At 44.2% G+C, this 24030-nt stretch overlaps 1 protein-coding gene across 1 annotated transcript; it reads right to left on the bottom strand.

Moving 5' to 3' along the window:
- Positions 1-11869: 11869 nt before the first annotated feature.
- On the bottom strand, positions 11870-17565 carry cdc42ep3 (CDC42 effector protein (Rho GTPase binding) 3). The gene is made up of 2 exons (XM_053875143.1): positions 17171-17565; positions 11870-13416 (listed from the first exon to the last, which is right to left on the bottom strand). The coding sequence occupies exon 2, from the start codon at positions 13212-13214 to the stop codon at positions 12219-12221; it is 996 nt and encodes a 331-aa protein (XP_053731118.1). The 5' UTR covers positions 13215-13416; positions 17171-17565; the 3' UTR covers positions 11870-12218.
- Positions 17566-24030: the final 6465 nt, after the last annotated feature.

Below are 24030 nucleotides of genomic sequence, written 5' to 3'. Positions count from 1 at the left end.
AACCACCATGTTCTCCACATTCATATGGTAATATTAACATCAAAATGACCGTCCTTATAATCCACCTCATATTTGTGCTATTTTATCTGTTTATTTTTCATTTTCAGAGAGCAACAACAGGTTAATTTCAAAAAGAAATTTGAGCGATATGTGGCTGCTCTTTTCCTCCACTGCATCTCTCATGTCGTTTCTTTAAAGTTGTTACCATATTCCCAAAACAAACTCCTCCACTTCCCTGAACCCCTCCAACTCCCTTATCTGAGCAGCTATCAGAGCAAATATTTCCAACAACAGTCACAGATTCGGCCACAACACCACAAGGTCGTTCAACCCGCCATCCCTGATCCATCAAGTTCTCCTCAGATCCTTACGCTGCACAAGCCTGGAGATGATATCTGGGAGGTTTCTGGCTGTGGCTCCCACCCGTGAGCTGTAGACCCTGTGACCTCTGACCCCCGGGAGAGGTCAGTTATGTAAGAGAAGTTGTTGATGATCTGATTAATGGGGCTGTTACGCAACGTATGATCGATCGTGTCACTGCTGAGGGAGTCAACAACAAATGCACCTGGTCACTCGGAGGCCGAAAATGTTCAGCAAGATGAGACATAGTTCTAGTTTTAGGGACCCAAAACTGAATCAGACTGAAGAAGCAAATAAATAAATGACAAAATGTATATGCAAAAGAAACTGTTGAAGCAAATAAATAGTTGCTCAAGTATAATATGCGACCAAATGAAATATTCTATATTAAAAGGTGAGTGAATGCAGAAAAAGAGATCAAATGTAAAACCATATAAAATTAATTCACTTGATGAGATGAGTGAATTAAAAATATTATTAAACAAAAAAAGAAAGAAAATTAAATATGGTTAAACAGAAAAAATGTCTAATTTGTGTAGTTTTATATTTTTACAGAAGTTATTTTTCATTGTTATTTTTTTTCAAAGCGAAACCAAAAATCTTTGATCAACAGTAATATAATATATAATGTTTCTGATGTGCTCTCATTGTAATTTCATCTATTAAAAAATCTATGAAAAAAAGAGTCCAGTGGAGTGGAGAGCTGTGAAGTCCACATCTTTGGCTGGCTGTCTTTTGGATCCTCCATAATTCTTCAGAAAATGATTTTTAACATTTGTTTCAAACCCCCGGAATCACTGTGTGAGGTCTTGAACCGGAGCTGGATCTATACTGCTCAGCGTCTCCAAGACATTCCAGGAGATTTCCAAACGATTGACAATATTACTGCGCTCCCTGCTGAGACAAATGGAAATGAGATGGATTTCTCAGACTTGAAAAGCTCCTCGTGGGAGAAGCTGCAGTTGTAAAGACAACCTTTGTCTCCCACTCATCATCTCTGTTTTGTCTCCACATGCTGGGAGTTGTTCGTCTTTACCACCCGGCCGTAACTCAACAGTGCAAACACGAAGATCCACCTAACAAAAAAAGAAGAAGCTGCTGTTTAGGAAGGATGGAATCTCCCGCTCAAGTGTCCTGCAGATGTGAAGCGGGTGACCGGAGGTTCTGGGCGACCAGTTAACCGGGAGGATCAGCGTAGCGTGAGGATGAAGGGCAACACCGAGGGGTCTTACCTTAAATGGCAGAATCCAGCTGGTTTGGACCTGAGCTGGAGGAATGTGGCTGCAGATTTCATGCTTTTTTAAACAGCTGTGACCCCTCAGTGAGTCAGCCAGATGATCCAGGTTTAATACACACACCGTGTGAGACCAGTTACAGCCGAGAACAGCCTCACACGTAACCAAAGTCCTAGATTTATACCAGGCTGAAACCCATCTAATACAACACCATAGCACTCATAGTGGCGCCCTTTCACCTTCCACAGCTTCAGTCCCGCCCTGCTCAAGACCCCTTCCCCCCAGCGTCACCGGTTCTCGTTTGATTTTCCTTCTTAAAGGACTGCATTCACAGCACCAGCAACATTTCAAGGTCGTCGCATCTGCTTGGCTGGCCTGACTGAAGGGCACGGTAGCAGCTTTCCCCCTGGATTTCCACTTCAAATTCATTCCTAGGGCGTCAGACATGAACAGCCGATTCACAAGTCTGTTCCATAGCACTTGAAAGGTCTGTATTCTTTAAAAAAAAAGATGTGGAAAGCAGTGACGATAAAGAATCACACAACAGGAGGTTGAAAGTTTGAAGGTTCTTGGCGACTGGAGAAGATTTGTGGCAGAAAGTTTTACAATTTTCTCTCTCCGGAGAGGAGCTCCAGGATTATTGTCAACAGAGCAACATTGGAGGAATTTACAGCTTCTTAAGAATTCCAACAAACCTCTGAATTCTGATTTTTAATACACAACTGACACCACTTGATCAGTGGCACGTCTGAAAGAAACCTGGCCTGCTTCTCAGATACAGATGAAATACCATTCCGTAATTCCGTAAACTGAAATATCAGTTTACGGACCATGACTAGTGTGAATCAAGAGTGTTGTTTTCTCCTCAAGAAAATGTAAATTACAGCCTCCAATATTCATGCAAAAACATTGTATCTGGAGCAAGGCCACTGTGACTGTTGAGAGAAAGAAGGTGATGGTGAAGGTGGGGAAATTTTGGTTTCGGCAGCATTCACTACGTGTTTTATTTAAACATACATCATAAAAGGAGAGTGAATAAAATTTAAATACTATGTAAAGTCTCCTTATTTCAAAATATGGATTTAAATATCGATTCTATTCATTATGAGGGACAAAAAATAAGAAGTACAAACAGAAAATGAAGTTCTACAATAAATAGCTTAAATATGCAAACTGTTGAAATGTCAGGTAGTTGTCCAACTGCATAGTTTTACTCTGTCCTCATGAGGGCCACACAAGTACAGTCCAAGGGCCACAAGTGGTCCATGGGCCAAACGTTGCCCAGGTCTGGTCTAGAGTGTGGGGAAGGAAAGCAGCCATGGGAAGTGAAATCCTCTAGCCAGTGAGAATAATTTCAGTCATATTGACTTTATTGTATATAACATAAAACATGTTATATTCTTGTGTTAAAGTTTTATATCCATGCATGAGGAATTTATGTCAATTCGAAGTAGCATGTTTATGACTAAATCCTCACACCAATTACACATTCTTGACACCAAAGAAAGTCTCATACAAGTAACATAAAAACCTTTGTATAAAGACTGAAGTTCTGTATGTTCCATTCCAACACTTTGTCTCGCTGCGTTATGAAACCCATCCGTCATCTCCGACTTCTCAGACCTTCAACAGTGTAGAATTCCACATGAAAAGTGATTGACGGGACAGGATCTGTAGGACATAGTGTTCTGGCCCGGGTGAAACCGCATCTGTCGAAACATCGGAAACATCTCACTTAACATTCAGTATAATGTCTTCAGCGAGAACATTACAGTGCTGAACACCTGCTTTCACAAGTTGCTGCAACACTTATCCAGAAATTCTTTCTGTCAGACAGATGTACATTTGAGAGTGCTGGACAATTGTAGGAAAAATCCTGGTTTTCAATGATCCAACAGACTCTCTATTTGGAATCTCACTGATGAATGTTGAGTGCTGTGAGAGATCCAAAGTAAAGCCACCACTGTCAAGGTTACACTTGATCAACTCGGGAGTTGATAGTAATGAAGGACATCAAATCTAAGCTGCTCTTGCTGAGCCCCTGCGATAGGAAAATGTTTGGTGGTAGAGTTCTAGGCCAACTGTCGAGTTGGTTCTTTCATTGGTCGGGATTTTATCCGTCCTTCACAGGGCTCTATTTCTCTGCAATGGTGGTGGTGGCTTCGAACTCCTGACACCTGGGAATATGTTTGGTAGCTGCCTGGACAAATGACTGGAAGAGTTGCGCATCGAGATACAGGAACATCTTGAGTGTGTGTGTGTGTGTGTGTGTGTGTGTGTGTGTGTGTGTGTGTGTGTGTGTGCGTTTACATACCTGTATAGTTGTACTTGTGAGGGACCAACTCTTAGAAACACATCTACTTGTGTAGGCATTTTGCTTTGTGGAGACCTTTCAGCCAGTTCCCACAAATTTAAGCAGCAATTTGAGGAGTTAAGTTTTGAGTCCAGTACAATATTAGCCACTTGTTTTGGTTAGGTTGCAGGTGAGAGGCTGGGGAAAGGGTTATGGCAATGAAATATGCCCACAAAGACAGGAGTACAAGTGTGTGTTTAAGCTTATCTATCCTGTCCATTCGAAGCCCTTATGTCTCTGTAGGCCCCTTTTGCCGGACCCTATAAGGTTAAGCCTCAATTTGAAGATGAAGACTTAAGACAAAAAGGTAATTCAAACTGAAATTGAGTTTGGAGTCCTGGTTAAGGTTAGCCATTTGAATTAAGGGTGAGAGGCTGAGGAAAGCATGAAAGTCAATGACTCAGCAAAGATGGTTCGACAAGCCTGTGGGTGCATGTCCACAACCGTTTAGATTTTCTTGGTATCATACGCACTTCTGAGGATATTCCCACAAGTTTAAGCCTCAATTTTAGTATTTAAGTTTGGTTTCCGGTCCTAGCTAGTGTTAGCCATTTGGGAAATCACAAAACAGGAATACAAACGTCTCTGTGTGTACCTTGTATAGCAATATTTGTGGAGACCAATTGCAAGTAACATCCAACTTAGGACCTGCTCGACTTACGTCCACCCGTACTTAGGACCACGGCCAGCAGATGATTTTTATTTATTTATTTTTTAATTCAATGTCTGGCACCGCAGCACGTAGCAGACTGGTTACGGCCGGTTGGTCGGAACAGTTCCCAGTCGTAAGTCGGATGGTACTTGTATTGGAAAAAAAAACCTCCATGTGGGGACATTTTGTTTTAAGGGGACCTTTTGACTGGTCCCCACAGTTCCAAGACTTCATGATAACTAGGTCACTATAATTAGGTTTAGGTTTGTTTTAGGTCCTGGTTGAAGTTAGCCATGTATTTTGGATGGTTAGCTTTAGGGTGAGAGGCTGGGGAAAGCATTACTGAATGTTTATGAGGCGTCCCCAAAAGGATGGAGATACAAACATTATAGAAACATCTATTTATGCGACGGTCAGCACTAACATTCAGAGATCATCCATCGCTAACAAAGAGCGCTACGCTGCCTCAGATGACAAGAATAAATCTGTGAAGCCGCTTCACACCTCGCTCACTTGCTGCAGATCTCACAGAGGCGATAAAAGCAAGTGGCTTAGAATGAGCTTCAAAAATACAGATTCTATAATTACAACAACATTGCAACTGTGTTACGGCGTCCTAGATCCTCTTATGGAGGGTAATACGACACGCCAGTCTTGTGAGTCTTATTTTATATCTAATATTTGAGGCGAGCGTCGGGCAGGCTCAGTGGATATTTTGGACTCCACGCTCAGCTCTGGATGAGCTACTGTAAAACCTTCTAAGCAACCTCGCCTCTATTCATAGTCGTGACACTTAGCCGCCAATTAATGGCTCGCCCAGAACAACTCGGCGACCTGACCTCCTTATCCGAACACATAAATCACTCAGTCGTATCATCGGTGATGTTGTTGACTCGTGAGGGGAGAAGTGATGTCACCCCGTCGTCTATAAGGGGCTCGTTCTGCACGACACTGGAGGAATTCTCAGCGGGGCGTTTGAAGGAAAAGGGGTAAATATATCTCATCGGTGAATATAGATAGGTGAAAAACACCCCAATGAGCAGTTACTGCCCTGATAGGGGCTCAAAAGATAGTCAGGGGAAGATTCACACCATGGCTGCGTTGGGTTCTTGCCTTAGAAGGAGCCTGAATATTACTGTCCTGACCCCATGGATGTGCACCATCTTCGGACTGAAGCCATGCAAATGACATTAACGTTTCCTGGACTTTTTCCCAAACTCTATCATTCTGAAGGGGTCTGCTCTGTTGGAGACGCCTTCTCATAGCAATACATAAAGTTATTGTAATACTAATTTAAATGTGTTTCTACTTCCGACTGGATATCGGGTTGATCGAGTAGCCACCTCGCTCAAAACGCTTTGTTTACATTGAATGAGAAACAAGGACTACAAAAATGGATGTTGCAACCTGCCTGCCAATCGGGTGCAGTGTCAGCTGATCAAAACTATCAATCAGCATTTAGAGCTGTGTAAACAAACCTGACTCACGCTCTGTCTCAGTAAAACGTTTGTAGCTTCCGTTTATCAGGACAAGAACACAACATTGTTCTTTCACACTTCACCATATGATAAGGTGACGCTTCATCTTACTAACTCTTCAAACATGAAGAAGCATAATAGGGCGCCTTTAAAATACTAGATCTGAAAATTGTAGCTTCAGCAATGTTACCTTGTACATGATTGGAACAATGCTATGCAAACTTTTACATGGGAAGACTGAGTCTCAACATGCAATTCCGAAGCAGAGGGTTCTGAGAAATTCCCAATCTAGATCTCCTTTCATAGAGCTGGTAGAGGGAAGAGATACTGGGTTTCGAGGGTTTGGTTCCAAGAGTTTTTCTGGAGCAAGAGACGCTAGAGGAGGCAGGCAGAATGGAGGACCGTAATAGAAGAACTGGCTTGATAAAGTGAGAGATGACTGATCACTAGTGGGGATGTGGCCTCCGTACTACAGACCACTGGCAGCAAGTGAGCCATTGGGGTGCGGAGGTGCTGCAATAGCAAAGGGAAGATTGGGCGAAGGAAGTCATCTAACACAGAGAGCTACTGTAGGGCCAGTGCAAGTTGGTTGACCTACTGTTGGAGAGCCATCAAGGTCATCAGAAGTTGTTCTGAGAGGGTTTGGTCCAAACAAGGGGAGCTGTGAGTTTGTTGTCTAACCCACGTTGTGAAAGCCACAAACTGGATGACGGCATCATTGAGGACGAGTGGAATATATGTATTATATTCCACTCTTTCAACAGCATCCGAGTCAGTGAAATTCACTCTTTTGATCTCTGCCTACCCCCTTAACTACACCCTCCCTCGACTGATCGACCTTCGGGGCAGTTTTCAAACTGTATTTCCTACAAAACTGTGACAGAAACACAACTACATCAGGCTTCATATTTGTAGATGGAGTTGTTAAAATGCTGCGATGCTGTTGCAATTTTGGGTTTTTAAACTTTTCAGCACTTTACCTGTTGCTGTGCATTATGGGATGTGTTTAGGCTGGTCCATAATCTTAGGTTTGACCTGCCTGCTGTAGAGGGTGGACAAACTCTTCTCACTATCCTGTTGGGGTCAAGCCTCACCTGAGGATAAAACCTGGAACATGATATGAGATTATTAACTCGGTCACTAACATGCTTTTGATCGATGTGAATTCCACATATATGACAGATCGTTTAATAAAACATGGGACAACGGGGAGGACGCTGAGTTACCCACTTGGCACCATGAGCACAAGCAAGTCTGGCTCCTGTCACAGAGGTATTCTGGTGCTGCTGAGGTGACACAGCTTTGTTTAGCCGTCGTCTCCTGCCCTGATTTCGGTCTCACGTGCGGGAGATACACATTAGTCGCCATGGTTACCGCCTGCCAAACAACAGTCAACAGTGAACCCACAGATATCTGCAGCCTCGACTGCATGCGAGCCGCTCTGCATCTGCACTGCATCACCCCCCCGCCTTCCTACGACGAGGACCCCTCCTCCCGCTCAGCGCTGAGCAGTGGCGCTATGCTGCTAAATCAGCAATCCTGAAGAGTCCAAGCTTCACGAGCAGCATTCCAAAATAAATGTTCTTCACAAAGGTCCACTACTCAGACTGCGATTATCACAGTCTTGGCATCCTCCGCTGGAGCAGACGCAGGAATCTTTCAACAATGAATGATACGACTTCAGCAGGAAAGAGAAATATTTGGGAAGATTTCTGAGAAAGATTCCGTGCCATATGGAACACATTCTCTCAGGGCTCCACGGCTATTATTTTTGCGAGAACACGGAGAGCAGGTGAAAACAAGAGCAGCTTTATTTTACACGTCTGTGCCGCCTACATCGCAGCCCAGTGAGGAAGCATCTTATTAGACGTTCCCCTCTCATCCGTCCTCCAGCGCTCCAGTCAGGGTTCTTCCACTAACACCTCATATGGAAGACAGTGAGCACCTCTGTTGTGAATCTGGCGTGGAAATTTTCAGAGGATTTGAGTGCTGCTTTCATTGGCAGCAGTGGCCTCAAGGGGCAAAACATTTTCATCTGTAACCGGCAAGTTCACCTCGGACAAGGGGGCAGTTTTGCTGGGGAAGTTGTGGGAGCCAGGTGGATGCCTGAGAGTGGTTCATATAGTTTTTGATTTGACAGTTAACATTTAGGCAGTTAACACACTGCAGTACTGTTATAATGCTCAACAAGGTTCTCTTTCTGGCTCTTAGAAGTAGAAGAAGAAGAAACATGAAGCGTTAAGCTGAGGAAAGACATGCAACAATATTGAAACTTGGTGGGGGAATTCCAGTATTCAGGGATCTTGATCATGAGTGAGGGGCGGATGAGAATGATGTGGTCAACCTACTGCTATGATTTGCATCATACGGACTCTGTGTGAAATGAAAGGACAAAGCACTCTGAGTTTATTTTGCTTTCACCTCCAGTCCACAGTTTGGTTGTGGCCTGAAAGAACAAGAGATTTCCCTGCTGAGTGCTTGGGTTCTCCTTTAGACGTTGGAGGAGTAGCTTGGTCATGTGGGATCCTGGTAAAGTGAATCAGGTATCTTGGTCTCTTGAACAGCGGAACAGCTACATGTGGTTGCCTATAATGGGAAAGCTCAGTCTCTTTACTTGGCCAGTTAACTAGCAACCAGACCTCTGATCGGCCGAATACAATGGATAAAGAGATGGGGAGCAAAAGTCATGTAAAGTGCTTCTTATTAAAACATGTAACTGACGTTAACGTGTGACATCAAACCATGGTGTCTGACAGTGGATACAAAGATCCAACCACAAGAAATAACTTTGGAAGCAGACAGTTCTGAAGTCAGCGGGAGAAATTTTGGGCGTGTCATAGACATCAGGGCGACGTTGTGGGTGGAGCATATTGACATGCATTCTCAGTTGCCATAAGAAAAAAATTAGATGTGTTTTTAAGCCCTGCATTTGTGAAGAAGACAAGCAAATCAAATGTATTTACTTCAAAATTAGTCATGCCTCCTTTACAACGGTGATGTATAGTTTAAAAAAGTTTGTTTTTGGCGCCGCCACTGGTAAAAGAGTGCAATTGCAAACTACTGCAAGAACGTAGTTTTCTATGGAGGTATTGTGAAGAAATTGTGAAGAATGTCATCATATTTGGTCCCATGCACTATGCAATTGATCATATGAAGGGAAGTTGTTGGTTTTTTTCCGTGGACTCTTCAGTGTCATTAAAAGAGTCAGCCAATGGTGTAGATGAATGTTATGTTGTTTACAGAGGGTCATGATCATTTTCACATTTTCTGTTATATTTTCTGTGAAAATAATGGCGTCCATCCTGCGTAGTGCTGCTTTAACTGCTGGACACCTCACAATGAATCAGCCGGTGTTTTGTTTTTGTCAGGACAATATCCTTTACCTTCTTCGGCATGAAAAAACGCTTCTGACCTTTTCACTTCCTCAAGTGTTTTCAGAGATAATGGTTATCGTTCACATTTGTCTTTTGCACGACAGCTCGTATGTCAACTCACGGGATCATTTAACAAACTACAGCACAGATTCAAACCAAACTGTGAAACAAGAAAATGACTGTTCTTGACCGACCCGGGGGTGTTGCATAAGGACCCGCATTGTTGAGCGTCTCCGCAGCATCTTTGCAGCCAGGGAGCACGAGAGGTATTTTAAGTCAAGGTTTCCTCAGGTCAAAGTTCCACCTTGGCCATGTGGTAACAAGAAACAGCCCACCAGGACAATTTCCACCTTCCATCGCTCAATGGTATTTTCTGTTCCTTCTCTCCCTTCAGGCAGGAACTGGACGCTTTGTATCTCTCAGTAGTGAAAACACAAACTCACAGTATAAATACAGATGCATCTAATCTGTCATCTTCTGAGACAATAGTTTCAGGCCAAGAAATAAAAACACTTTTGCAGAAGACTGCAGCCAGTGTTCAGGAACTATATCCAGTATTTGTGTTGGACTTCTCAAAGGTCTGGTATTTCCTGGAATATTGTGTCTGAAATACTTGGCAAGTGTATAAGAATACCTCCAACATGTGTTACACAACGCGCTCACAGGGCAGGTGATTCACGTAACCAACAGGGGGTGGGTCAGCGAGGGGTCCACGCCTGTCAGATGAAGGCTGTCATCAGGACAATGATGCACCGCCGCCACTTTAAGAACAGTTATTAGCTTCACAGCGAAGGTTTTCATTAGCCAACTTCGACACATGCAGGAGTGCCAACCTTGGGATTTTCCAATGGGTGGACCGTCTTCAGTGGAGAAATGCTCACATCTCCTCTGACATCTGGTTTCACAGCGACTTCGGAAGCCTCAGCTGGGATGCTTGTGGGTGTTTACAGACATTCTGTGGCAGTTTGAGGGGTCAGAGGTCCTTTAGCACCTGGATCTGAGACGTTCCAATGACCACATCAAGGTGCATGTGTTATGTAGGCACAGAGCTGCATCTGCATTAGTAGTTACCGTTCTCAAAATAAGAGAAGGGGCTGAAACATTTCTATAGCAAGAACGTGTGGTTATGCTCGCAATGCTACATAACATAACCTGCAATGTTTCTACATTGCAGACAGTTATTCATCATCAAAAATTCTGTCTCATGAGAATCTCCTTCTCCACGTTTTAAGGTCTCAACATTGCCGTTCAAACCACAAAACTTCTTCTCCTGTATGCATTAGTTCCTCTGGTGCTATTTAAACATTGAACACAATATTAGGATTTATGTGGCGTTTTAAAATGCTTTGGAATTGGAATATTAACCAAGTGAGGTGTGGCTTATTCAGAATGACTGACGGCTGGAGATTTATTATGACATGATACGGAGAGTATGTCAAATTGGAAATTGGATATGAACTACCACATAGTAGACCAGACAAATAGTGACTATGTACAGTATGAGTTACTGCATGAGTACAAGTAACATCCATTATTACGACCGGGATCGGTCGTAAGTCAGATTGGATGTAAGTCGAATGCCATTCAAAATAGCCGACGCGAGGGTTATAGGTCCAGTGAGATGCAGGGATACTGTGCTGCCGTAACTGTCGTACGCGTTGCCGGGCTGCTACATGCTGCGGTGCCAGACATTGAATAAAAAAAATAAGCATCTGCTGGCCGTGGATGTCAGTCTTATGTTACTGGTATTACCTGTGCTGCGACATTTGAAAAGTTAAACTGATTCTAGCATGTTTGTAGTCAACGTTTTTACTAAAAACAGAGGCCTTCAGAGACTGTTCCAGCTGATGTCTTCATGTCTTGTTTACTGTCACAGGCTGGTATGTGTTTTGGAGACACCAGATTTGAGCCTGGGGGTCTCGTTTTCACTGATCCCTCGTGTGTCCTGGCTGTCATTTGAACCGAGGCTCGGTGAGGGGTGGTCGGGTTCAAGAGGCTTGCGCTTGTAATCTCTTCAGCTTTGTTGGTTTTATGCTTCAACACCTTTACTGAGCCTGGTTTGACCGTTTGGTGTAGGGTTTGTATGTTTTATGGCCACAATCTGGTTCAGGCTGATGGATTGTTCAAGCCCCCTCCTCAATTGAAACAGCTGATTTACGTCTGGCCCAGGACATTTGCGCTCTGTGGCTGGAATGCGAAGAATTTCAAAAGACCCCTCCTCTGCCGGTCGTGTCCACACACAAACAGGCGCCTGATGGAGCCGTCGAGGGCCCACTGTTGCTCCCACTTCGGGGCAAAGAGGCGGAATGCGAGGAATGTCTGAGGCGAGAGAAGAATCACCGCTGCCCTTTGTGTCATCTATCGTCACCAGCTTCTCTGAAAATTGCAAGAAAACGCTCCAGTTTAAGACAAAACAAATTTATTTGTGTTTAAAAACAAGGGGTTGCTTAGCTTTTCGTCAAACGGTGAGACAAATGGGAGTTCAGTCGCTAAACGGTCGATAGAAAACAAGAGCAGAGGACCGCGACGTTTGCACAAAGCGTTTGCACAGGAAATAAAAAGGCACGTCGGCGGTGATCCGGGAGCAACTCATGCATTTGAACATGCGGCAAACAAACAAAGAGAACCGTAGAACACTCCATAGAAGCTAGAATAGTTATATGTTTTGACAATAAAAACATAAGCAGCGCGTTTCTGTCACAATGATATATCCAGACACCATTTGGATTCCCTCTTCACGGCTGATGACTAATTCCCTTTCTTCCCTCAGGGGCGGCTCTTGGCGACAGGCTGGTCCATTATGTTGAGCACGTCATCCAGGATGGATGGGCCCAAATCAAGTTCAAGGGAGAGCAGGGAGCCTGTGATGTGGGCGAGGGACTCCTGTGATGTGCTTTTCTCTTTGGTGAACTCAAACTCAAAATCACAGATGCGGCCCTCCTCCACCCCGCTGTCCCGGTCCACCCAGTCTCCTCTGCAGTCGGAGAGTTCCTGCTTCAGATTAATGTCATTATTGAATCGCTCGTAGCCGACGCTGTTTGGGTTGAAGTCGTCTTTGAAACTGTCGAAGCTGTCGCTGCTGGCGTTGCTGTTCAGGCTTCCGTTGGCTTTGTACACGATGTTGCTGCGGCCGTTCTTGTGGTGGAGTTTGTCATACTTTGGCTCGCTTTTCTTTGCCTTTGGCTTTTCTGCCTTCTCCACTAGATCCAGAAGGACGTCAGGCTTCGCCTGGATCTCTACGGTTGGCGAAGACGTCTTACTGTTGAAGACATCTATTGAGTGCAGCAAAGCGTCCATCTGCAAAATCTCCACCTCCTCAATATTGTCGGCTTTTAAGGGCGACGAAGGGCCCACTATGTCCCCCAAGGGCTCTGGGGGGAGGGGGAACACGGCGGAGGAGATAAGGGGAAGCGTTAACGCCTGGCAGCCACCAATGGTCGGGAGGGAGATGGCATTCTTGAGAACCGGAGAGGGGGTCTCAGGAAAGGAGGCGTCACCGGTGCTGTTGGCCCGACAAAACTCACTTTGGATGCTGTACTGAGGCCTCACGTCGACTTTCCCTTGAAGAAGCTCGTAGTTCCCCTGTAGGAAGGACATGTCCCCGAAAGCGTCCCTCTCCCCACCTCTGCCGATATGAATGGTGTGTCGAAAGTCCCCAAGAGGGGGGCTGATCATGTCCGGAGACAGAAGGTCCCTCAGGCGACACTTTTTCCCTTTCTTGGAGTTGACTGGTTTCAAATAAATGGGCGCTTTAGCAGGCATGGCGGCAACTGTGGGATGTCGAGCGGTGAAGAGTCGGAAGCGTTGGTTTCAGATGTTGCAGTTCCTCAGTGAAGAGGATCCGGTTACATTCTCAGCCAAGTCAGAGAGGAGTCCAAGAATAATTTCAGCAACTGTTGCATTGATCAGGAGCGAGGATGCCAAACCCCTCTGGGATGTCTGCTGGTATTGAAAGGTCACTTGCCTGAAATAGAAGGACAAACAGAAAGCGTGTTAACATTCAGCCATGAACTTCACTATTCCTCCAAAAACGAATTTAGGTCAACTGAAGCCTCCTCTGACATCTGGTGAGGCCAGAGCAGAGGAGATATTGACAATTCCACACCCGGCTCCTGTGGCCTCCTCAAGTTAGGATGTGCTAATGTGGAACAGCTGGCTCTCAGACTGGGAGGAGAAGACGCAAACGGGACTTAAATGAGATCACAGCCTTTTTTAGAAAGCGGCTACTGCTCTGACACGCAGGAGGTTGACAGAGACGGATAAAAGAGAAAGGGCTTGGGGCGACGGCACCTACAGATCACAGTGCTGTCGGTGCTGAGGTTGGTCAGAGCTGTTCTCAAGGTTAATAAGCACCGCTGAGTAAACAGGTTCTGAATATTGACTGTCAACACAGTAACCTGAGCAGCAACTGTAGACTGGTTTTAAAGGTTCTCATTCATCCTTGTTACAGGTGCAGCGGCAATATCTGGATATCTCGTCACATATCTGGAAGATAATGCGCCGCTGATGAGGTGGAGCCATTTTTAAAAAGGCCAACAGGCGTGTTGATCCATTTGTGAGAAAGCTAATTGGTACCATCCTTCAAGGTTTTAACAAGCAGCTGGAAACAATCCTGATAATAATCTGTCGGGTCTTTTTCTTCCAGGTTTCTGGTGCCTCAAAATGTGTCAATGAGGAGATCCTGGTTTCATGTTGGTGGTTATTTAAAAACTAGTTTGTTGAAGTCAGCCCTCAGAAGTGGATTTCATTAATGCAAGCTGACAATAACGTTGCATATGATTCAAGTCAGTCAGTGTGAAATAATCACACCACGGATCGAAACAAAATGGCCGATGTGGAGGTCTGGGTCATGTCCTGATAGTAAGATGAGATTCATTTTCAGAAACACGGCATGTTTCATTTGAATAAAAGTGTTAAAATATTGTAAAATCTTGTGGCTTTGTAAAGAATATTATTAAAAATCTTAGCATTTTTCTTTCTTTCTCTTGAATAATTTTTCGTATATAACTTGTTGATGTAAACATACAACTAAAAATCTGAGATGGTCAATAAAAACAAAAAGATATAGACATCATTTTTAGAATAATAAAAATTAAATCTTTGTTTTATGTTTTAATAAAATAAAAATCAAAAATTCCAAGAAAAAAAAGGTATATACTTGTATACCGTGATTTAAAGTGCTCTGATAGTTTCTTGTTGTTGTTTCACAGTGGAACGTTCTGAAACATTCCTCAAGACTGACCTGAGACAAACGATGGGCCATCAATAACCCATGACAGTGGTTGTTTTGTATCTTCAGATTCCTAAACTAGCACAGAATGTCATCACCTTGACAGTCAGCGCAGTAAAGTGGGAGAGAATTAGTGAGACGACCTGAGCGAAGGAGGAAAGTGCCTGGCTTCGGTGGGGGGGTGGGAGCCCCAGTGAAGAGAGAGCTTGCCCATTTATAGACATATTTACTTGTGTGAGGTCTGCGACCATCTGACAGAGCGCGCTGCTGGGCGGTCAAGTCCACCAAAAGGAAAAGGTTAAACGAAGAAAACATCCTCAGTTCTCTGGAAACGACCTTATCAGAGAGTCTGAAGTGGGGTGTTTATGCATGTGGGGGACGAAGGAGCCACTGCAGCGAGCGCCATCTTGGATTCTGATCTGCCTCCCGATGGTTGAAAACCTTGTTGGGGAAAGCCATCACAACATAAACATAGCAAGCTGCCAACACAATGGGGATAAATTTAACACAGAAGGGTGTGCAGCATGTGTGAGGCCGACTGTGAGTGACGGCGTGAAGAGCCTCTGCAGTCCCGCATGCACGCGATGTGAGGACGCCAGCGGTTTGTTTATTAACAGACGAAGTGAAGTCACAGCGAGAGTGGCATTAATGAGGAGAGACCACCATCGCAGTCTGGGGTTCGTTGGACTGACTGTAAAAGAGTCTGCACGTAATCAATATCTGAGATGAGCAAGGTCAAGGGAGGCAGGAGAGCTGCTGTCAAACGTATTGATCCTCTTGACTGGGTTATAATCTTAGGAATCACTTACAGAAAAGAAGAGCCAGCTGTGCAGAAAGAGCATGTCAAACTCAAGGCCCGGGGGCCAAATCCAGGTCATTTTATGTTGCCCAAAGACTTTAAATTTAAATTTAAATGTAATTCAGTATATATATATATGAAAACAAATTCAATGAAAGGGGGCACAGTCTATGATTCTTTCACACTCAATAGATAATGTGCAGTTCAACTGATTTTATTTCCGTTCCACTTGAACTGTGTTTAAAATTGTGTGATTGAATGTTTGAGTTTGGAGGTCCAACCCTCTGCTACTCATCCCGGCCAAGGTCAACAATTGTGGCCTGAGCTGGTGCACAGAAAACGTCCTGACCTTCACATCAGCCAGTGGCTCACTGTACGCCAAACATGAGAGGAATTCCAGAGGTAGGAAAACTCCTATGAGGTATTGGAAGTATTTGGATTAGTACCAGCCTGCAGACCTAATGAAGCTTTATGGGTCTTCGCGGTCTGTTAATAGCCGAACAGGTGCGTTTTGGTGCAGCTCAACGGTCTGCCCTGATTCTCACACTCTCTCTGGAACGAGTCCAAATGGAGGCGCCGGCACGTGTTGCCCCGCCGCCTGGCGTCGCAGCCACCATAGAATGTGGTTTTTATTGACACCTCCGAGACAGTGGCTCTGCTGGAAACGCTGGAGCTGCTGTGTCACTGGGTCAGGAACAGATCTGGAGCCGCTCCAATGGCCCCATCGGAGAGGCAAGAGGGAGCGAGGTGACGAAAGTTTGAGGGCAGATAAATGCGGCGCGGGTATCTGGTTATTAAACTAATGACTCTTGAGTCGTCTGAGTATTCGGCGGGAGTCACGTGTGGCGTAAATGGGTCAGTGTATTATTAGAGCTGAGCCAAAGTCCTCAACATAAACACTGCGATGTTCTGCAGCAGAGCGATGAGAGATGTGCGCGGAGAGCAGCTGCTGCGAACATGACCTGTCCATGACTTCCCTGTTCTTTGAAATAGAAGAACCCCAACTATTCCATGAGGAGCTCACCGTGCTGACACCTCACCTCTGCAGCTCGTGCGGCACTTAAGAGAAACTTTTATGTGTTTAAATTCCCCTCAAACATCAGCCCTGAATAGCAGAGACCCTCAGTTTGGGCTTACGCCTGCGCATACCGCAGATGGCAAATTGCAGTCCTGCAGAATAGACCGACCTGTTTGGTCGATTAAAAAAAAAAACAACCCTCAATTATAGGCAAGCTTTCTTTCAGAAGGGTCCGGTGGTGGGAGTTTACAGAATAGCAGGGTGGAGTGTTTGCTCTGTCATTCTTTCTCGCCCCCCCCTTTTGCCACCCGCAAGCATTTGCGAGAGTTATCCTTGGCAGGGGAGCTCAGAGGAACCGAATCAAAAGCTTCATACATGCTGTTTAAAGCCAATAAAGCTGCTTACAGTTCAACTGCAGAACCAGATTTAAATCTTCTTCTCTTGAGGGATCAAAAGCCAGCACTGCATTTTAAGAGACTCGTGCTGTACATGTGCAGCAAGACTGGAAATGCCTGGTTGAATGCCGGGAGTGGATCATGTGGCTCCCAACAGTCCGGCTCTCGAGTGCTACGTTAATCAATGCTGGATTGTTATCATCCACAGAAGACAAGCACACAGCAGCAGCAGCAGCAGCAGCAGAGCATGAGATGAAATATTCCTTCAGCGCTCACCTCAGGTCGGTCGCAGTCCTCTCCAGCTCCTGCTTGCTCTCTGCTCTGCCTGCAGGCTTGCACTCCTGTCGACTGGGACGTCTGCCGGACAGCTGTTTTGGAATTGCTCTCCGGCTCCTATTCCTCTCTGAAGCGAGTCTCCTCCTACCCCTCCTTCACCGCCTCCCTCCTCTTCCTCTCTCTGTCAGTTCTTGTTCTTCCCCTCCACCTGTGCATGTCTGTCGCTTCTTCTGGGAGAATTCTCACCACTTCCTCGTAGCTGTGGTGATGAGCGATGGCTCACCACGGGAAGCATGTGACGTGCGCTCGCCTCTTCTCCCTCGTGATAACACAAGTGTGTGACTTTGCACCACGTCTGGTTGATAAAGTCAGGCTCAATCGCTCTCTCTATCTCATCCGTGCTCTCAAATGACCCCTGTTCTGGGCAGAGCTGCAGAAGTCTGATGCGACAAAGTGAGCAGCTCATGACTGCAGTGGGCCGCAGCGCTGCAGCAGACGGCGAAGCCGCATCTCACTGATCTTCAGTATGTGAATGGATCTTGCCCTCTCCTGAAGGTGGAACCATCACCTTGGTAACAGCACTAGTGATGGCACACGTGCGCCCCCAAAGCAGTCAGGGTGAGCAGAGGTGTGTGTTACAGCCAGCACAGCGAAAAGCTCAGGATAATGTTGGGGGGAAGGGAATTCACGGGGTGAAAACGTGTCCTCACACGTAGGAATAATCCCATCTTGTCTGAGCAGCACATCCTCCAGCAAACACCACCGACTTGCTGCTCAGTTTACCCTCATTCTTCTTAATCCGCTGGCTGCTATTTCCTGTGATGGATGTGCAGTCGCAGTCAGCAGGAATGAATGCAGGTTTGTTTGTAACCACACGCTGCAACCCAAACAGCCTCTGTTTATCCCGGTTATTTAGCGGCCGTAAAACAGCACTTGTGAATGAGGCGCTGTTAGCGTGCCGCTGTCGTGCCACCCTTAGGATGAGGTGATGTCATGGCAGAGTTCATGTGGCCGGCACATGATCCGCCACCAGAACAGGCGCGACACTGTCCTCTTATTTGTGAAAAAAACTTTTAGGAGCTATTAAAAGGAAACCGCGTGTTGCTCATGGAGGAGAGAAATGAGGGATTGGTGAAGTGAATTCTGTTTGAAGGAGTCTTGTTTACGCACAGATTCATGGAAACATGCCGGCAGTGTTTCACTCCAGCAGACACAGCGAGGTGTTAGACGACTTTCACAAGGATAAAATGTAAGAGTTGTTTTTGTGAGTTTTTACAATTAAAGATTATTTATCAACTGACATTTTTTATGGGACCAGGTACAGTTTATTGATTTATTGATTCATTTTTTGGCGATCCTTTTTTGTATATACAGATTTTATGTCAAACAGTTATTCAATTTCTTTTTAAAGCAATAAACGTTTAAATGTTCATGTTTTAGCAACTTTTTAGTCGTCTTTTCACTCACCTTTCTAAGGCCCTTTTTTACTACTTTTTTAAAACCATGCATGTGTTATTTCCTCACTCGAGCTTCAGAGACATTTAAATATGTATAATTTTTGTATAATTATTTCGATTTTTTTTCTTCTTTTCTTTTCAACTGTTCAATATTAAGGAAGGTTAATTTTTTTATGTTCCTGTTAGTCTTCACTCCAAATTGCAAGCAGTCATTTCATTTTTTGTCTCCATGTCTGCACTGTTGCGCAATTACAATGATCATGGTGTGTGACTTGTTTCTCAAGACTCTGCTGGAGTGGAATTAGACCGTTGTGGCAGGACTCGTGATTTCAGAGACGCATTTGAAGAGCTAGCTTATGTGGCCCGTCAGTCCGCCGTTCCGTGACAATAATTATTATTTTGAAACAAGAATGAAAAAAATCATCTCCTCACTGCGATTACTGCTGTCATGCTCGCGTCACAACACTTCGTACAAGAATTTAAAACGCGGTAAAATAAAGATCTACCTGTAAAACGGCACTCAGGTTTGGTCAGTCGCCAAATTGCGTGAGACACCCCAAGTTGTGTCACCATGACTGCAAACAAGCTAACTAGCACCTTGTACATTTTTCAGCATGACCAACAGGTTTTATGTTTGTATCACTCAAGTTTGTGTTTTGAAATAAACAAAAATACCATACTATTTTGTCAACTTTCCAAAGTAAATTGACAAAATGCCTTGCTGTTAAAAGTCGACTAGATCTACATATGTATTCCAGAGACAATGTTGAGGAGGAGATATTCTTCAAATCGAGGGGGCAGATGAGGACAAACCAACCCAAGCCAGAACACGACATGACAGACATGGACTGCCAGGAATAAATCTGCCGTCCTGTATTTGTTTTTCCATCACAACCGGTGTTTTTGGGTGGAAATGGATGTATATTTTTGTTCAGCCCAGCTCTGCTTTACAACAAAAACGCTCTGTTAGGCGTCTAAGCTGTTCCACTGAGGTCACGTTTCTCTCAAACGCACAGTGACTGCAGGGCAGGTAAACAAGCATGAGTCAGTGGAAGCTTAACAAGGCAGGTTTGGGACACCTACTCAGCAATTCAGCGCTCAGTCATTCCTGCTGGATGAGACTCATGAGGTGGGACCTGTTTGATGACTTCACCTGCATCCTGGTTCAGTCACGGCGTGGAAGATGACACACGTGAGGCGACTCCACCCTTCCTCCCCGAGTGTTCACACGCTTTAGAGCTACATCATTATCACCTAAAGATAAAGCAGGTGAAGGCACAGCAATTGAACTATATGGCTTCTTTTCTTCTCAGGAAAAGACACATTCTAGTTTGGACTCACTGTGTTGGCCCGACCTCTGTGGTTAGGTGATGACAAAACAACAGCATGATCAGTCCTAGCCAACTCTCCTCCCAGAACATTGCAGAACTGTTTCCCTCCTTCTCAGAAATGAATAAGCAGATCACAATTCCCAGTCATCTCTCTGACTGTAACTTCGTATGTCTCAATAAACCATAACCTATAAACAAAGATCGAAATAAGCTTTAACTCGCCTAAAGGTTTCATTCGCTCTCAGTATATACAAAACCTGTGACTGTATTTAGCTTATTGTGAAGATTGTCATCAAGCTTTGGTGTGAATCTGTCTTGATCATGTCTTTTGTCATGAATTTTATTTGAATTAATTCATGTTGCTTGTGGCTGTGTACGTTCAGGGAGGAGTGTTCTCCCTGCACTTGTGTCGCTTCCTCTGGGCGCTGTGGTTCCTTCCAGTGACTCCCTCCCCACCCCATAATGGCAGTAACTGGAAGAATGAATGAACGGCTCAAAGTTTCCGGTGAAGCTAGTACACATATTTTCAAAAATAATAAAAAGCAACAATTAGTTGATAAAAATGGTACAGATATTTTTCAAAATATATTTTTAGTTTTTATCAGTTCTTGTTCTTGATTGTTTACATTGATAAGGTGAAGGTAATAACATTTTTTATAATATATTTGTATTATTTTTTAATATATGTAATTATAAATCTAATTTTGCACATAAATTGTTGGATTTCTATATTAACTGTTGGAAATGCTCTTTGGTAACTTCAGATTCCTATTCTGTTTATCATCTATTGCAGTGGTTTGTTTTCCGGTTAAGTACTTATTGTAAAATGCTTTTCCACCAAAGTGTGCCTTGACAAGTATTCTGGTGAAACTAAGACATTAAAATGTGTTTAAACGTTTAAACGTTGATTTCTCTTGCTTGCATCTTCTTACTGTCTTATTAATAAATTATTTATCCACTAACATACAAATATATGAAAATATAAAAGTTTCTTTTTTTTCATAAAGACAACAAACTTAGTTACAAAGACAGGAGGATGTATAAATGTAACTCATGGACATAAATCCCATGTCCATTAATTCATAATCTCAGCATTTTGATAGCTTTATTTTCCTTCTCATTTCGGTTTTCTCAGCCGCAGAACTACTACACTTCAGCCACAACCATCCTGGGGGAGACTTACAACACAGCCCTCAATGTTCGGGATACAGACAGTGTTGCAGTACATTCATTGCTCTCACAGCTCCCTGCCCCAGGTCAGCCGTCTCATGTGGACACATAGGGGCTGAACTGAAGCATGCTCTGCAACATAAGAGAAAGACAGAGATTTGGGGTTTGGGTGAAGCTATAGCATGCTGCTCGGTCGGAATAATTCATTGTGTCACTTGGAACTTAACCCCAAACCTTCCTTTTGGAACGTCACCCAGGAAATATTTGACTGACTGATACTTGGCTGACTATGGCGTCAACTTTGGAAGCAAAAGTCCACATGAGAATAGTCGCTATTTGACACCTTTGGGGTGAGAATGTGCGGCTAGAAAAAGCTGCTGCCGGCTGCCACTGACAAAGATGCATACATTGATCTTAATAACCTGTATTCCCCCCCATTTCAGAACCACTGTTCCATTGCTCATTGATCATCAATAGAAATTAAATTTAAAGTCAAATCTTCACATAGATTTAGACACTGATACAGCATGTAGTCATGCCACCAGAAACACTACACCTCAAACCTAAGGCTAAACTAGAAAACAATGAAATGAGGGTTTGGCCTACAGAGACCAACAAAATGACAGGAAATGACAAGTCAGGAAATGACAAGACAAGTGCACTGTTATCACTCATGAGCAAGGAAGCTACACACCCAACTAACTCACCAACCCAAGTACAACAAAACTACAATACACTTGACCCCAGCTTTAGCACTAGTCTGCCTTGTCCAGCGTGAGGGCCTGTTGGCTTTTTGTACATGAGTCAACTTCTTCTTTAAACACTGGCTGACCGTTCTGTTATCTTGTCATCGATACATCCATCTTGAATCTCTGACACTTTCTTTACAGCCCAGAAAACGTAAACTACTGAAATGTTTTGGAGTGTGTGGTCAGCCATATTTAAAGTCTTATCAAACTTAAGAGCTTTCGACTTAGACAAAGTAGTTTCAATAACTCGAGAATTCCTTCCTGCAGCTCCCCGGAGGGGATTTGTCGTTTCGGACACGCTGAGTCGGACCGTGGACTCCACAGGTTGACAGATTTATCTGGGACTCCTCCATTTACATTCTTATCAAGCTTTCACTGTTTCACCGCTGGTGCACATTCATCCTCATTCTGACAGTAAACATTTCACAATGTTCCCGACCCTCCAGGCAGCGCACAGGGAGGGATCCGGCGCTGAGGGCAACGGCCAAGGCTCTGAGAGTAGCCGAGCCAAGGAGAGGAAGGAGATGGTGGGCAGTCTAAACATGGTCCTGCTCTGTGGCTGTGTCCCTGAATGGTCTGCTGGAGTGTGCGTGGGTCACGGCTCGGTGGACCACACACACCACAGTTAGCACCTCCGTGTCTTATTTTGGTGCAGACTTGACAAAAGGTGAGAGGTGGAGTTCAAGAGCAAGGACTGAGACCCTAAATCACACTGTTGTTTTTGGTTGGTGACTCACTCACGTACCATACAGCGGTGTAAAAAATGTTTCATATCGTGTCCCCTTTATCAGTAAAACCTTCATGTAAATACCAGAATTTAGCGTTTAAACAAACAACTGGCCAGTATTGAACTTTGTTCTGTATTCTGGATGTTGCAGATGTAGAGCCATGAGTCTTTTGTGATCAATACTAACAGCACATTTAGCATATATTATCTATGGTGTGATAAACTTGTATAACACTGGACTGTTGTGTAATAATCACCAATAAGTCAGAAAAGGCATTCAGATAAAGGTCAATGTTCTCGGAAGCACGGTGATAACTTGTGTTTTTCAGGTTTGAAGTCATTCTCTGATAAAAAAAATGCAGACTGAATCTTCATTTTTCTCAGAGAGAGAGGCTTGTTTACAGTTATTTTTAATGACAAGGACAAAGCGCCATTGAGAAATGGATTGGGACTCAAGCTAGTTTACCGTCCATCCTGATGGGTTTGTTCTGTGAACGTACATATCGCAGGTTGTTACCACAGCTGTTGAAAAGTTTCTAGCAAAACAATGCAACTCAATGACAGGGTGGTGATACATCCTCTTTTTAACAGCTAAAAAAAGTGTATCTTAGTCATGTGAAGTCATATTTCCGCTGTGAAAATAGCCTTTTTGCAAAGATCAAGGGTTTTAAGTGTGGGCGGGGTGAAAACTGGCCAACCAAGAGGGAGAACTCTGGGCATGCCGTTGGTTGACCACCATCTCCGTTCAATCATTTGACTTCTAAACATGCCGCATTATCTAGTTCTATTTTCAAGCTGTTCAGGCAGACTGAGGTGGTATTGTGTTTATTGTGTTACGTTCATAAGGACTACGAATGTGTGGACACCCACGTTGCCTCCCCAAAAAGTACACATCCAGCATTGTCCTCTTTTTCATGAACTGGTCACACGACTCAGTGCATCGTATCATGTTCCCGCAGCTGCGAATCCAACACGTTGTTGAACTCTCGCTTGTGTAGCTGCCATCGGTGCAAAACAAAGACAAAATATAGTACGGCTCGTGAAAGTCAAATCCCACTGAAGTCGTCATGAAAGAATCACACATATCCGTCTCACCACTTTTCCACTGACAAGCTCAATAAATCAGAATCCAGTGCACCCACAGTCACGCTGCATTTGCCGGGCCCAACTATTTCATTTTGCTAATAGGAAACACAAGTCTGAACTCTCTTGTTGGTGTTTTTCGCCTTCCATCACTTCTGTTTCGCCTCTGGACACCAACACCATCTCCACGCTGAAACCACAATTGTAGAAAATTGTTGGATGCTCTGTGGAAGATGGAAACAGGCGTCTTTGATGGAAAGTAAACAAGAGGGAAAAGTATTTAAATGTCACATCCCATCACAGAACGACTCCTGGAATGCTTTAAACATCTTGGTTTGATGAT

Source organism: Synchiropus splendidus, chromosome 9 (assembly GCF_027744825.2).
Source record: "Synchiropus splendidus isolate RoL2022-P1 chromosome 9, RoL_Sspl_1.0, whole genome shotgun sequence".
In the NCBI taxonomy this organism is placed as follows: Eukaryota; Metazoa; Chordata; class Actinopteri; order Syngnathiformes; family Callionymidae; genus Synchiropus; species Synchiropus splendidus.
This window is presented reverse-complemented; position numbering and strand designations above follow the sequence as displayed.

Excerpts from the sequence above, each read along its gene's own strand:
- cdc42ep3 (XM_053875143.1), bottom strand. The coding sequence starts at position 13,214 with ATGCCTGCTAAAGCGCCCATTTATTTGAAACCAGTCAACTCCAAGAAA.